Source organism: Schistocerca americana, chromosome 3 (assembly GCF_021461395.2).
Source record: "Schistocerca americana isolate TAMUIC-IGC-003095 chromosome 3, iqSchAmer2.1, whole genome shotgun sequence".
NCBI classification, from domain to species: Eukaryota; Metazoa; Arthropoda; class Insecta; order Orthoptera; family Acrididae; genus Schistocerca; species Schistocerca americana.
In genome coordinates, this window is record NC_060121.1 from 758,415,899 (window position 1) to 758,430,179 (window position 14,281).

The window sequence follows — 14,281 nt, forward strand, 5'->3', positions numbered from 1 at the left end:
TCCACGAGTATAGGCTGTCTAGAAAACGCTGAAGGCAGCGCTCCAGGAGGCATGTTCTCTGGGCACTGCAGTAGATCGCGAAGTCATTGACAAAAAGAGAGCCTGAGACATTAGGTGGAATGCAATCCATAATTGGATTGATCGCTATGGCAAAAAGGGCTACGCTCAAGACGGAGCCCTGAGGCACTCCGTTCTCCTGGAGGAAGACGTCGGACAATACGGAACCCACACGTACCCTAAACTTTCGATCTGTTAAAAAGGAATCAATAAAAAGGGGCAGGCGACTGCGGAGACCCCACCTGTGCATAGTGCGGAGGATACCTCCTCTCCAACAGGTATCATAAGCCTTCTCCAAATCGAAGAACACGGCTACCGTTTGGCGCTTTCGCAAAAAGTTGTTCATGATGAATGTCGACCAAGGTCACAAGGTGGTCAACAGTGGAGCGGCGGCGACGAAAGCGGCATTGAACATTGGTAAGTAGCCGTCGAGATTCGAGAATCCAAACTAACCGAGCGTTAACCATGCGCTCCATCACCTTACAGACACAGCTTGTAAGAGAAATGGGACGGTAACTAGAAGGAAGGTGTCTATCCTTCCCGGGTTTGGGTATAGGAACAACGACGGCGTCACGCCAACACATGGGGACTTGACCTTCGGTCCAGACGCAATTGTAGGTACGAAGAAGGAAGCTTTTGCCTGCCGGAGAAAGATGGGCCACCATCTGAACGTGAATGGCATCTGGCCCCGGAGCGGAGGACCGGGACAGTGCAAGTGCACGTTCGAGTTCCCGCATAGTAAAGGGGGCATTATAATTTTCCAGATTCAGCGAGTGGAAGGAAGGTCGCCGAGCCTCTTCTGCCTCTTTCCTGGGAAGGAAGGCAGGGTGGTAATAGGCGGAGCTTGAAACCTCCGCGAAAAAGCGGACGAAGGCGTTGGAGACATCCACAGGATCAACAAGGACCTCATTACCTGAAGTCAGGCCAGGTACCGAGGAGTGGGCCTTAATGCCCGACAGCCGGCGCAGGCCACCCCAGACGACAGAAGAGGGAGTCAAACTGTTAAAGGAGCTGGTGAAAGAGGCCCAACAAGATTTTTTGCAGTCTTTGATGACTCTACGGCATTGCGCTCGGAGTCGTTTGTATCCAATACAATTCGCCAACGTAGGATGGCGGCGAAAGGTGCGTAAAGCACGTCGTCAAGCACGGATAGTGTCTCTACAAGCCTCATTCCACCAGGGGACGGAAACGCGACGTGAAGAAGAGGTAGTAAGAGGAATGGAACGTTCGGCAGCATGGATGATAACAGCCGTGAGGTATTCGACCTGACTGTCACAACTGAGAAAAACTTGGTCCGGAAAGGTCGCCAGGGAGGAGTAAAGTCCTCAGTCAGCTTTCGGTATGTTCCAGCTTGAAGGACGTGGGGATGGGGTGTGGTGCAGGAGATGAACGACACAGGGGAAGTGGTCACTCGAATAGGTGTCAGAAAGGACATACCACTCGAACCGACGGGCAAGAGTGGTAGAACAGATCAAGAGGTCCAAGTGGGAGTAGGTATGAGTAGAGTCCAAGAGGAAAGTCGGGGTGCCAGTATTGAGGCAGACAAGATTGAGATGGTTGAAGACATCCGCCAAGAGGGAGCCTTTCGGACAGGATGCAGGAGAGCCCCAAAGGGAATGATGGGCATTGAAGTCGCCAAACAATAAAAACGGCGGAGGAAGCTGATCAATCTGGTGCAACATGTTAGCCCGACTAACTGCGGATGACGATGGAGTGCAGACGGTACAAACGGAAAAAGTAAAGGCAGAAAGAGTAATACGGACAGCTATTGCTTGGAGTGGAGTGGTCAATGGGATGGGATGGTAATAGACATCGTCTCGAACGAGCAACATGACCCCACCATGAGCTGGAATACCGTCCACAGGGGTGAGGTCAGACCGCTCCGAGGTATAGTGGGTAAAAGCAATACGGTCAGTTGGGCGCAACTTGGTTTCCTGGAGACCAAGGACGAGCGGACAGTGCAAGCGGAGGAGCAGTTGTAATTCCTCCTGATTAGATTGAATACCTCTTATGTTCCAACGTAACAAAGCCGTCGCTAGTCAGAAAGAAAGGGGGAACGAAACAGGTGAAGAGCTGGTCACCTCGACGGCCGCGGAGGGCCAGGTTTCGAGGGAACAATGCTACAACTGGCGGGAGGCGGATCCTGTTCCATCGAGTCATCGCCAGCTGCGGCCGCTTTCCCGGGTTGCGTAGGAGGGGCAGCATCATTCGCCGACGAGAGGCCAGCTGAGCGCCTGGCAGCAGAGCGTCCCGGCGAAACTGAGGACGGCCGGGAGCAGCGACTCACGGATGGAGAGCCAGACGAAACGCGCCGGGGTGGAGAGGGGGATAAAGACTACTTCTTGGAGGCCTTCTGGGAAGTCTGATGTGGCACGGCGATGGTGGGCTGGACCCGAAGAAGGTCCTCACGCGCGGGGTCCATTTTGGAATGCCGGACCTCAGAAGCCGGGGTCCGGAACGTTTCCCCGATGGACACCTGAGAAGAGGATCGCTTCTCAGGCGGCGGAGGGGGAGGAGGAGGAAGGGTGGTCCCTGGGGCAGAGGGGACAGGGGCCGCGAGGGAGGAGGATTTGGAAGGGAGGGATTTGGGAGGCGGAGGCATAGACCCCGGATGGGGTGAGGAGGTGGAGGGGGGACAGGATAGGGGTGAGGATACTGTGGAAGGAGTGGACACGACTGAGGCAAACAAAGTTGTCAACGTCACGGGATGGAGGCGGTCATACTTTTTCCTGGCCTCAGAATAAGAGAGGCGATCCAAAGTTTTTAATTCAAGGATCTTCTTCTCCATCTGATACGCGGGGCAGTCTAAAGATCTAGGCGAGTGGATGCCAGGACAATTGACGCACCGAGGTGGTGGGGTGCATGTATGTTCCTCACGAAGAGGACGTCCACAATCGCCACAAAGGGTTTCAGCCTCACACCGTGACGACATGTGCCCAAAGCGCAAACACCGAAAGCAGCGCATAGAAGGCGGGACGTAAGGTCGCACGTCGCACCGGTAGCACATCACATTTACCTTCTCCGGGAGAACGTCCCCCTCGAAGGCGAGGATAAAGGCCCCGGTGTCGATGCGACGGTCTTTGGGGCTGCGCTGGACTCGCCGGACGAAATGCACGCCTCAGCGCTCCAGGTTGGCCCTGAGCTCATCAGATTGCAGCAGGAGGTCCCGATGAAAAATAACCCCCTGCGTCCTATTCAGTGCCAGATGCGGGACAATGGACACTGGGATGTCCCCTAGTCAGTCGCACGCCTGGAGCGCCGCCGACTGAGTGGCGGAGGTGGTCTTTATAAGAACGGACCCCGAACGCATTTTACTGAGAGCCTCGATTTCCCCGAAGATGTCCTCGATGTGCTGGACAAAGAACATGGGCTTGGAGGTGGCGAACGTCCCCCCATTGGTCCGAGAACAGACTAAATAGCGGGGGAAGTACTTCGCCCCAAGCCGGCGGGCCTTTCCTTCCTCCCAGGGAGTGGCCAAGGGGGAAGGGGCAGGAGAACCTGAACCAGAGACAGTACCTTTCTTTTTAAAAGACTCGGCCGCAGAGCGACCCGATACATGTTGACGTTTCATCTGCGAAACGTCCGCCCCGATACCACCCACTCCGACCAGGGGCTCTCCCCACGGGCGCCACCCAGCCTCAGCAAGGGCCACCTGGCAGGATGACCGTTGCTGGGAGTCCTGATGCCCCAAGGAGACGGGCATCTACTCCTTGGCCGACGTGGGGAGGGTGCAGCTCGGGTATCGGCAGTACGATCCCTGTGTTGTCAGGGGGGCTACAACCTAGAGGGTACAAGACGACCCCACCACAACGGGCTGGCTACCAAGCTGGATTTTGGGTGCCATGGAAAGTCCATCATGATCGTAGGTGCAGATGGGGATGCACTATGGGCGTAACTTGTGCAACCCATCAGGCGTTTAGGCCCAATTTGAGGAATAGTGGGTGTGGTTACAACGCCGTTACAATGCTGAGTGCCAAGGTCTTAGTGCACTGAGGACCAGGGAGACACCACGTAAAACGTCCTTCCCCAAAAGGCTCGTACTTCTGTAGAATTTTGAAAAATTGAGGTCAAACCCCAAGGGGGACCATCACATGGAAGGCCAAAACGGTTAAAACTCCTTTTAGTCGCCTCTTACGACAGGCAGGAATGCCTCGGGCCTATTCTTACCCCGGACCCGCAGGGGGGACGACGGATGAGGAAACAACTCCCACTTAAAAGATTCGAGAACTTCACGAGTGGCATTTGCCGTGTGGGCCCGGGCGTTGTCGTGAATCAGCAAGATCTTTGAGCCCAACTTTCCCCTGCACTTGTTTTGTATTGCTCTTCTGAGGTTGTGCCGAGTTTGGCAATACCTTTGAGAGTTTTTTGTAGCGCCTCTTTCCAGGAAATCCACAAAAATCACACCTTTTCTGTCCCAAAAGACAGTCGCCACGTGGTTGAAGGCGCAGGCGACCGAATTTTACGACGAAGGAATTTCCAAGCTCGTCCATCGTTACAATAAGTGCCTTAATTTAAATGGCAACTATGTAGAAAAGTAGTATTTAGGTGTGGCTTTCATCTGTATATAATTAAAAAAATTTCCAGTACTTTATTTATTTTTAATTCCAAAATGTAATGTACTTTGTGGATAGCCCTCGTATAGTGATTTTGTACTCAGGTCAGTGGACTAATAAGCAACTCTGCAACAGGAGAATTCAGGTTGAATTCCACTTCTACATCTACATCAATACTTCACAATCTACCTGACACTGTGTGGCAGAGAGTACTTCTGGTACCACTGACTAATCCCCCCCCTCCCTCCCCGTCCCCCTTTCCCTGTTCCACTCACAAATAGTGCATGGGAAGAATGATTTTCAGTAAGCCTCTGTATTAACTCTACTATCTCAAATTTTGTCATTCTGATCATTTTGTGAGATGTGCGTAGGACAACTCTTTCCAGAAAGTACTCACTTGAAATTTCAACAGTACTCCATGATATACAATGCCTCTCTTGCAGCATCTGCCACTGGGGTTTGTTGAGCTTCTCTGTGACACACTAACATGGACTACACAATCCCATGATGAAATGTGCTTCTCTTCACTGGACTTTCTCTCTCTCTTCTCAGTCCTGCCTGGTAGAGGTCCTAAGTTGATGAACAATACTTGAAAATCTGGCAAACAAGGGCCTCGTAAGCCATTTCCTTAGTGAATTAATTATATTCTCTTATGATTCTACCTATGAATCTCAGTCTGGCATCTGCTTTTTCTATTGTTAAGGTCATTCCTTATACGAGGGTTATTCCAAAAGTAAGGTCCGGTTATAAAAAAAAAAAAAAAAAAAAATCAAAACTAAAATGTTTTTTCAAAACAATTGTTTTATTTACATTCCTTACATCTTTATCTATTTTTCTACATAACTTCCATACTTATTTAAACATTTGTCACATCGTTCAACAAGCTTTTGAATGCCCATGTTATAGAAATCGGCCGCCTGTGACGATAACCAGTCCTTAACTGCTTCTTTCACTTCATCATCTGTGTGGAAGCGCTTGCCGCCGAGAAACTCCTTTAAGTAACGGAACAGGTGGAAATCACTTGGCGCCAGGTCCGGACTGTAAGGAGGATGGTCCATCTGTTCCCATCCAAATTTCTTGATCAGAGCTTGCGTTTCATTTGCAGTGTGGGGTCTGGCATTGTCATGCAACAACAAGATTCCAGACGACAAAAGACCACGTCGCTTATTCTGGATTGCACGTCGAAGTTTAGTCAGGGTAGCGCAGTAGGCGGCTTTATTAATCGTTGTTCCTCTCTCCATAAAGTCGACTAACAATACTCCACGTCTATCCCAGAACACAGTCGCCATAACCTTACGTGTTGAGATTGTCTGCTTTGCCTTGACCTTGACTGGCAATGACGTGTGACGCCATTGCATTGACTGACGTTTAGACTCTGGAGTGATGTGAGAAACCCATGTCTCATCCCCTGTGACAACATTGTCTAAAAGACTGTCACCTTCCTTATGATATCGCTCCAAAAAATCAAGAGCAAAAGCCATTCTTTTCATTCGTTGGGGCTCAGTAAGCAGCCTGGGAACCCAACGGGCACACAATTTGTGAAACTTCAAATGTTCAGACACAATTCTGTACAAAGTTGTTCTACTCACATTCGGAAAATGCATGTCTACGTCTGTAATAGTGAATCGGCGATCTTCACGAATTTTTTTGTCAACCGCATTCACCAAATCGTCTGAAATCACTGATGGTCGGCCACACCGTGGTTCATCGTGCACATTATCCCGTCCTTCATTAAAAGCTCGCACCCACTTGCGCACTTTACTGTCGCTCATTATGTTAGGACCGTACACTTCAGTAATCTGCCGATGGATTTCCGTCGCTGAATTGTTTCTTGCAGACAAAAACCGTATCACTGCCCTTACTTCACAATCGGCGGGCTGATCAATTGTCTTAAACATTGTAAAGTGACACTGTGAACTACACTCAGCAACAGTAACAAAGCGAATGGCGGCGTTTGACACGCAAGGCTTGCCGGGAGTCGGCGCGCATGCGTGTTTTGTCATTGGCGCCAAATTTCAATAGTTACGGCGAATCGGACCTTACTTTTGGAATAACCCTCGTAGATACTCCTAGACACATTACAGTAGTTTCTCTTTCTGGCAATTTGTCACCAATAGTGTAGTTGTACAGTTGTGGATTTCTTTTCCTACGAATGCACAATATGTCACTTTTATTTATATTCAGGGTTGACTGCCAGTCCCTGCACCATTCATCAATGCTTTGCAAATTGTTACTGTATTCTGGTGTTTCTACCTTCTGATCATCATCTGTGAACAGCCTTGAAGAGCACCTTAGAATCTCATAGGTATCTCATCTGTCCCCATGCCTTTCCACTACAGAGGGACTATAGTAGCTTTTCTATTCTGTGATCATTCATCTAAATATCTGTCATTTCAAAGTTCATACGATGACCGAAAAAGAGGGAATATGGGATCATATTATGCTCTCCCACAGCGAAACAATTTCAGACGACTAAATTCAGTATTTCAGACTTGTGTCTGTCATTTTCATTTTGGTGCCATTGTGGTCACCACGTGACTCCTAGCAAATATTATTTACTTTACTGCATTCATTGTTTTTATCTATAAAAATATTAAAAACAAAGATGAGGTGACTTACCGAACGAAAGCGCTGGCAGGTCGACACACAAACAAACACAAACATACACACAAACTTCAAGCTTTCGCAACAAACTGTTGCCTCATCAGGAAAGAGGGAAGGAGAGGGGAAGACGAAAGGAAGTGGGGTTTAAGGGAGAGGGTAAGGAGTCATTCCAATCCCGGGAGCGGAAAGACTTACCACACCAACATCTAGTTTCTACATGCCTGCTGGATTCTCCCGTACCATAATATTGTGTTATCCATCATTTCACAGTTTTAGACAAGACCAGTTTTGCATAATATTTCACACTGTACTTTCCCTTCAGCAAGTTCTGAATATAATCTGCAAAAATGGGATGCTGTGACCGTAGTGTACCACACTTCAATACCGGATGTAATTTTCTGCCATCACTTTTAGTGCAATCAAGTGTACAATTACCTGCTTACTAAAATGGAGAAGAGAGAAGGATGATGTGCTAAAATAGTAAACACAGGTTGTGCTCAGCAACACCACGTAAACACAGGAAAGTTATTTTCTTATGATGAAACTAGCCGATTATGAAATTACTGTGAATGAAATTAAATCTTTTGTGTAAGTTTATAAACATAGATGCACAAAAGAGCTTTCACAATAAACAAAATAACCATCAAGCAAATATTTGTCGTACCATTCTCCCGGTGACAATAATCCTGATCAGACTTTATACAACTGAATGTGTAAAACTACTGCATCATGAAAAATATTACCATTAGAAGTAGTTTATCTTACCTATAGGAAATATTGAATCCTGTCATGTTGTACGCAACATCACTGTAAAAATGCAATAAAGCTGAACCAGACTTTGCTACCACTTCTGGAATTTTTCTGATGGTATAACCATCTTTGTACATAAGACCACTGAAACAGAATTACACAATTCATGTTAACATTTTCTGTCAAGAAGCTCTTACAAATAATTAGGATACACAGCGGTCATTATATGAACCATTATCTAAGTTTCCCCTCAAGATTTTCCCCCTCCTGTGTAATCTGTCTTTAATTTTAATCAAATAAATGAAGAATTTTAATGTTCACATTTAGAGGCAGCAGATCAGTCATTTGTTAGGTCACGCAGTTTCAGTACTAGTTAGCATGTAATTCTCATTATTATTCTGAGTAATCAATTTTCTGACTGGTTTCATGTGGCCCACCTCTTCTGTGCCAATCTTTTTATCTTCAGGGTAGCACTTGCAACCTATGTCCTAAATTATTTGCTTGGTGTATTCTAATCTCTGTTGTTCTGAACAGTTTTCACCCTCTACAACTCCCTCTATACTATGGAAGTTATTCCCTGATGTCTTAAATCTGTTCTCCTTGTCAGTGCTTTCCATATACTCCTTTCCTCGCCGATTCTGTGGAGACCCTCCTCATTCCTTACCTTACCAGTACACCAAATTATTAACTTTCATCTGTAGCTTTTGTCTGTAGCACCGGTGCTCTTCTGTCCCAACAATTTGTTGAGGATGAAGTCACAGCGGTATGACAGCAGTAATTCAGCAGCTTCTGCATGCAGACTCTCAACCGGGCTACTGTAAAAGGCACCAATGGCCAAACAGATGCCACGAAGGTGGACTGTATGGAGACGGAGTAAGATGGACGGACGTGCGGATGCCTAAACAAAATACCAATAGCCTAGTTTTGAACGGACAATGGGTTGGAGGGTGGTCTGATCCGCTCACCAGGAAGTACCACTGAGGACACGTAGGCCATTGAGGGACCACGTACAGCGGGCAGCCAGGAAGGACCAAGAAAGTTTCCTATTGAGCATGAGCCCCAGAAATTTCATAGTTTCAACAAACGGAAGAGCAACGTATCCAAGCCATAAAGATGGTGGAAGAAACCAATTGCACCGCCATAAATTTATACAAATGGTTTTGTCAGTGGCAAAGCGAAAGCCACTGTTGATACTCCATGACTCAAGATGATTGAGACATCCCTGAAGACACCACTCAAGAAGACCAAGGTGAACTGCAAAGATAGGCCTTAACAGGGTTAATGGCAACATCAAAGAGAGTGACACTCAGGACGGAACCCTGAGGCACGCCATTTTCCTGGATAAAGGTGTCCTGATAATGCAGAACCCACACGCACCTTGAAAACTTGGCCATTTAAAAATTCCTGAAGGAAATGGGGCATGTGACCACATAAGCCCCACGTGTAGAGAGTACGGAGGATACCAGTCCTCCAGCAGGTGTCGTAGGCTTCCTCCTGATCAAGAAACATAGCCACAGTCTGGTGTTTCCACACAAAACCATTCATAACATGGGTTTATGGGTGACAAGACAGTCAACTGCAGAATGGCGTGCTCGAAATCCACATTGTGCAGTGGTCAGTAAATTGCGAGACTCGAGCCACCATACCAGCCGGTCACGAATCATATATTCCATCACCTTGCAAACACAGCTGGTGAGAGAAATGGGGCAATAACTAAAAAGACGGTGTTCATCCTTACTGGGCTTAGGTATGCGTATGACAGTGGCTTCACGCCAGCGCCTGGGGAAACATGCCTCTGCCCAGATGCGATTACAAGTATGAAGGAGAAAGTGCTTGCCCGCCAGAGAGGTTCTACAACATCCGAATGTGAACATCGTCCAACCCTGGGGTGGAGGATTGGGATGAAGTGAGAGCATGATCTAGCTCCTTCATAGTAAAGGCAGCATTGTAGCACTCACAATTTTGAGTAGAGAAGGATATTGTCTGAGCCTCTTCCACTCGTTCCTGATTGAAGAAGGTAGGGTGACAGTGGGAGCAGCTGGAAATCTTCACAAAATAATAGCCCCAGGTGTTGTTGTTGTGGTCTTCAGTCCTGAGACTGGTTTGATGCAGCTCTCCATGCTACTCTATCCTGTGCAAGCTGCTTCATCTCCTAGTACCCACTGCAGCCTACATCCTTCTGAATCTGCTTAGTGTATTCATCTCTTGGTCTCCCTCTATGATTTTTACCCTCCACACTGCCCTCCAGTACTAAATTGGTGATCCCTTGATGCCTCAGAACATGTCCTACCAACCGATCCCCTGTTCTAGTCAAGTTGTGCCACAAACTCCTCTTCTCCCCAATCCTTTTCAACACCTCCTCATTAGTTATATGATCTACCCACCTCATCTTCAGCATTCTTCTGTAGCACCACATTTCGAAAGCTTCTATTCTCTTCTTGTCCAAACTAGTTATCGTCCATGTTTCACTTCCATACATGACTACACTCCATACAAATACTTTCAGAAACGACTTCCTGACACTTAAATCTATACTCGATGTTAACAAATTTCTCTTCTTCAGAAACGCTTTCCTTGCCATTGCCAGTCTACATTTTATATCCTCTCTACTTCGACCATCATCAGTTATTTAGCTCCCCAAATAGCAAAACTCCTTTACTACTTTAAGTGTCTCATTTCCTAATCTAATTCCCTCAGCATCACCCGACTTAATTCGACTACATTCCATTATCGTCGTTCCCCAGGTGTTGGAGATAGCAATAGGGTACACTATGACATCGACAGGCCACGAATTGGGCATTGGCCATTGGTCTCCAGAGAGCGCTGGAGGTTGGCCCACACGATGGAAGAGGGAACGAGACTGTTAAAAGAAGTAGTAAGTGAAATCCAGCTAACTTTTTTGCTATCCCGAAGAACAAGATGACACTGTGCATGCAACTGTTTGTAATGAATGTAGTTTGCCACCGTAGGATGACAGTGAAAAACGTGGAGAGCACGTCTCCACTTGCGAATGGCACTGCGCCATGCCCCAGTCCACCAAGGGACCGGGACACGGCGTGGTAAAGAGGAAGTGCAATGAATGGAACTTTCTGCAGCAGTGAGGGTAACTTTTGTAAGATATTCTACCTGGTCATTACAAGTGGGGTAATACGGTTTGTCGAAGGTCACTGGGGAGGAGTAAAGCCTCCAGTTGGTTGTGCATGTAGGTGGGATAGGAGTCAGCAAATGGATAGCACACGGCAAATGGTTGCTCGACTATGTGTCAAAGAAAATGGACCCCTTGACACAATGGCAAGCTGGACAGAGCAGAAGGAGAGGTCCAAATGGGAATAGGTGAGTGTGGTGTATGAGAGGAACTTGGATGTTCCCGTGTTAAGGCAGATGAAGTTAAACTGATTGAGAAGGTTAGCCAAGCACACACCTCTGCGACAGGTTCTGGGCGAGCCCAAAGGGGATGGTGCACATTACTGTCACCGAGCAGCAGAAAGGGATGAGGGAGTTTCCCAATAAGCTGGAGGAAGTCTGCCCTCGTGACACCGAATGACAGAGGGATGCAAATGGTACAAAGGGAAAAGGTGATCTGAGGAAGGAAAAGGCGAACTGCAACAGCTTGAAGCCAGGTTGTCAGAGAGATGAGTGGACTATGAATGTCAGCCCAGATGAGCATCATGACTCCCACACGAGATGGAATGCCGTCCTTGGGGGTGGGGGTGAAGGTAAAAGTGGACTGGAAAGAACTTTGGAGCTCAAAACAGTCATGAGTATGCAATTTTGTTTCCTGGGAGCAGAGAACAAGCAGATGCTGTGATTCTAAGAGCAGCCGTAAGTTCTCTTTGTTGGATCGAACACAGCGATTGTTCCATTGGAGGTGAGTCAGGACAGGGAAAGGGGAGGAGGGAAAAAATGAAGTATTGTCACCTAGGAGGCCGCCGAACACTAGCTTTGAAGACTCACGCACAGAGAATGGAGGATCATGCTCCACGAGATCTACAGAGGCGTCATCATTCTTCTTCTGTCGGTCTGTCAAGTCTAGGGCAGAAAATGGTTGGCAGTGTGCACCAGCGACATGGACGTTGGCCAGACGAGTGGATCACATGGCAACACCTTTGGAGAGGATCTCTGAGTTGGCTAAGGAGAAGACCGTTTGCCTTTGTTTGACTTCTTGGAGACTTTCCAGTTGGCCGAGGGAGACTCAGATGTTGGTTGGCTGGCGGGACATAGGAAGTCTTTGTGGGAGTATTCCTCCTGTCCTTTCTGGCCTGCTGGTTGTGTAGTGGGTGACTTTGCCCTCTGAGGCAAAAGTCTGATGGCTTGTTGCACAGTTGGAGGAGATGGGGCAGCTACCGTAACACTAGGCGATTTTACAACCACAGTGTTGAATTGTAAAACGAAGGGTTTTCAACTAGCCAAGAACTTGCGAGCGACCGGGTAAGGCACTTCTTCCTTCAGCTGGATCTCCTGGACAGCCCACTCATCAAGATACATGGGGCAATCTCTGACGGCAGTGGCATGGTCATCATTGCAGTTGACACAGCGGGGAGGAGGTGGTGGACAATCACACTCGTAAACATCCCTACAATAGGTGATATATTTGGCCAGGTGTCGACAGGGCACTCGAGTGTGGTTGTAATGATGACACTGGTAGCAGCACATCGGGTTCGGAATGTACAGCCTGATGGTGATAATTTCACAACCTGCTTTGATCTTTGACAGAGGCATCACTCTATCAAAAGTGAGAAAAAGATTGCTTGTAGGCACTACGGAGACACCTACCATTTTCATCACCCAATGGTCTGCGATGACACCCAGATCAGAGAGATATGTTTGGATTTCTGTCTCAGTCAGACCATCGAGCAGCCTAGTGTAAATTTACATCATGGGTAGAACTCAGCATTTGACATGAACCGGATAGTTGTGGAGGAGAGAAGCTGCAATCAGTTGTGCTTGAGAATCGGAAGTGGTCTACAAAAACCAAAGTCCCATTGCATAAACAAGCACAGGATTTCACAGGGCAAGCATTTGCATCAACACCTTTCTCAATAATAAACTGATTTACTGAAGCAAAGGACTGACAGTCTTCACTATGTGAAACCATGAGGAACCGTGGTGCAGCTGGGAGTGTCTTTGAATCGTCTGCCTCATTCCATTTACGTTTCATAGACGTTGACTATAAAGAAGGTGACTGGCTCATTGCAAGAAAATCCCCCATGACTGCCAATGTCTCCAATGGCACACTCCTTCCAACTGGGGGACTCCTTCAGAAGGGGGCGCATCCATCTTAGGTGATTGTTCATAACTCAGGTCACACCTCCCACACATCTGACAGTGGGACAATTGGCAATTTGGGAAGGTAGATAGATCAGGTAGTCACCCCTCCCTGGGCCTGGCCTGTACCAGAGAGTACATGAGAACCCTACCTGTCAACCCAGAGCTAGGAATTATGCATTACCCAGTCACCTGTTATGCGTTATACGCATGGGCTGGAAGGTGGAGGAAGGATAGGGGAAGAAGAATGAAGAAAGAAAAAAGTAACAAAAAACACTGTAGATACTTTTCTGACATCAACTACTGAAAGTGCAGAGCACATTTCCCCAAGCATGCCAGACATGTTCCCCAAGGGAGGAGAAAAAGAACAGCAGGAGGCTAGACATGCAGCACAGAAGGGAAAAGGTGCTGCAAAGGCTGGGGGGGGAGTTAGCCAATAATGAACCTGCCAAAGAGCAGTGAGCCTCTTGGGGAGTGAACTATTGTTGATGGTGTTGCTTTGCTGTTCATTCTGATGAGAACAACCCTTTCACTGAACTGTTCACACTTTGCCCAACCTTCCTATTCATGATGAATTCTACTCTCCTTATACCATTTTATGCTCCTGTTGACATTACTCTATACTTGTCTAACCAGAAATCCTTGTCTTCTTTCCAAGTTACTTCACTGACCCCCACTATATCTCTAATGAGCCATTGCATTTCCCTTTTTCAGGTCTTCTAGTTTCCCTACCGCTTTCAAACGTCTAACATTCAACATCCTGACTCACAGAAAGTTACTCTTTTGTTGATTATTCTACCATTTTCTCATGATCAATTCCCCTTCGGCAGCCCCTCCCAGAAATCTGAATAGGGGACTAGTCTGGAAGCTTATGCCAATGAAGAGATCATCACGACTCTTTTTTCAATTACAAGCCATGTGTCCTGTGGATACACATAAGTGTGTCTTTAATGCATTTTTTTTTCCATTGCTTTCTGCATCCTGATGCCATTGATCATAGCTGATTCTTCCGCCCTTGGGGGCAGTTTCCCACCCCAAGGCGAAAAGAATGG

At 47.4% G+C, this 14,281-nt stretch overlaps 1 protein-coding gene across 1 annotated transcript in view; it reads right to left on the minus strand.

The window, feature by feature from the left end:
- Positions 1–14,281, minus strand: part of LOC124606897 (attractin) — a 289,667-nt gene that overhangs the window by 263,761 nt on the left and 11,625 nt on the right. The window contains exon 3 of the mRNA XM_047138997.1: positions 7,980–8,108. Within this exon, the coding sequence (XP_046994953.1) occupies positions 7,980–8,108 (129 nt within the window). The remainder of the gene's footprint in view (positions 1–7,979; positions 8,109–14,281) is intronic.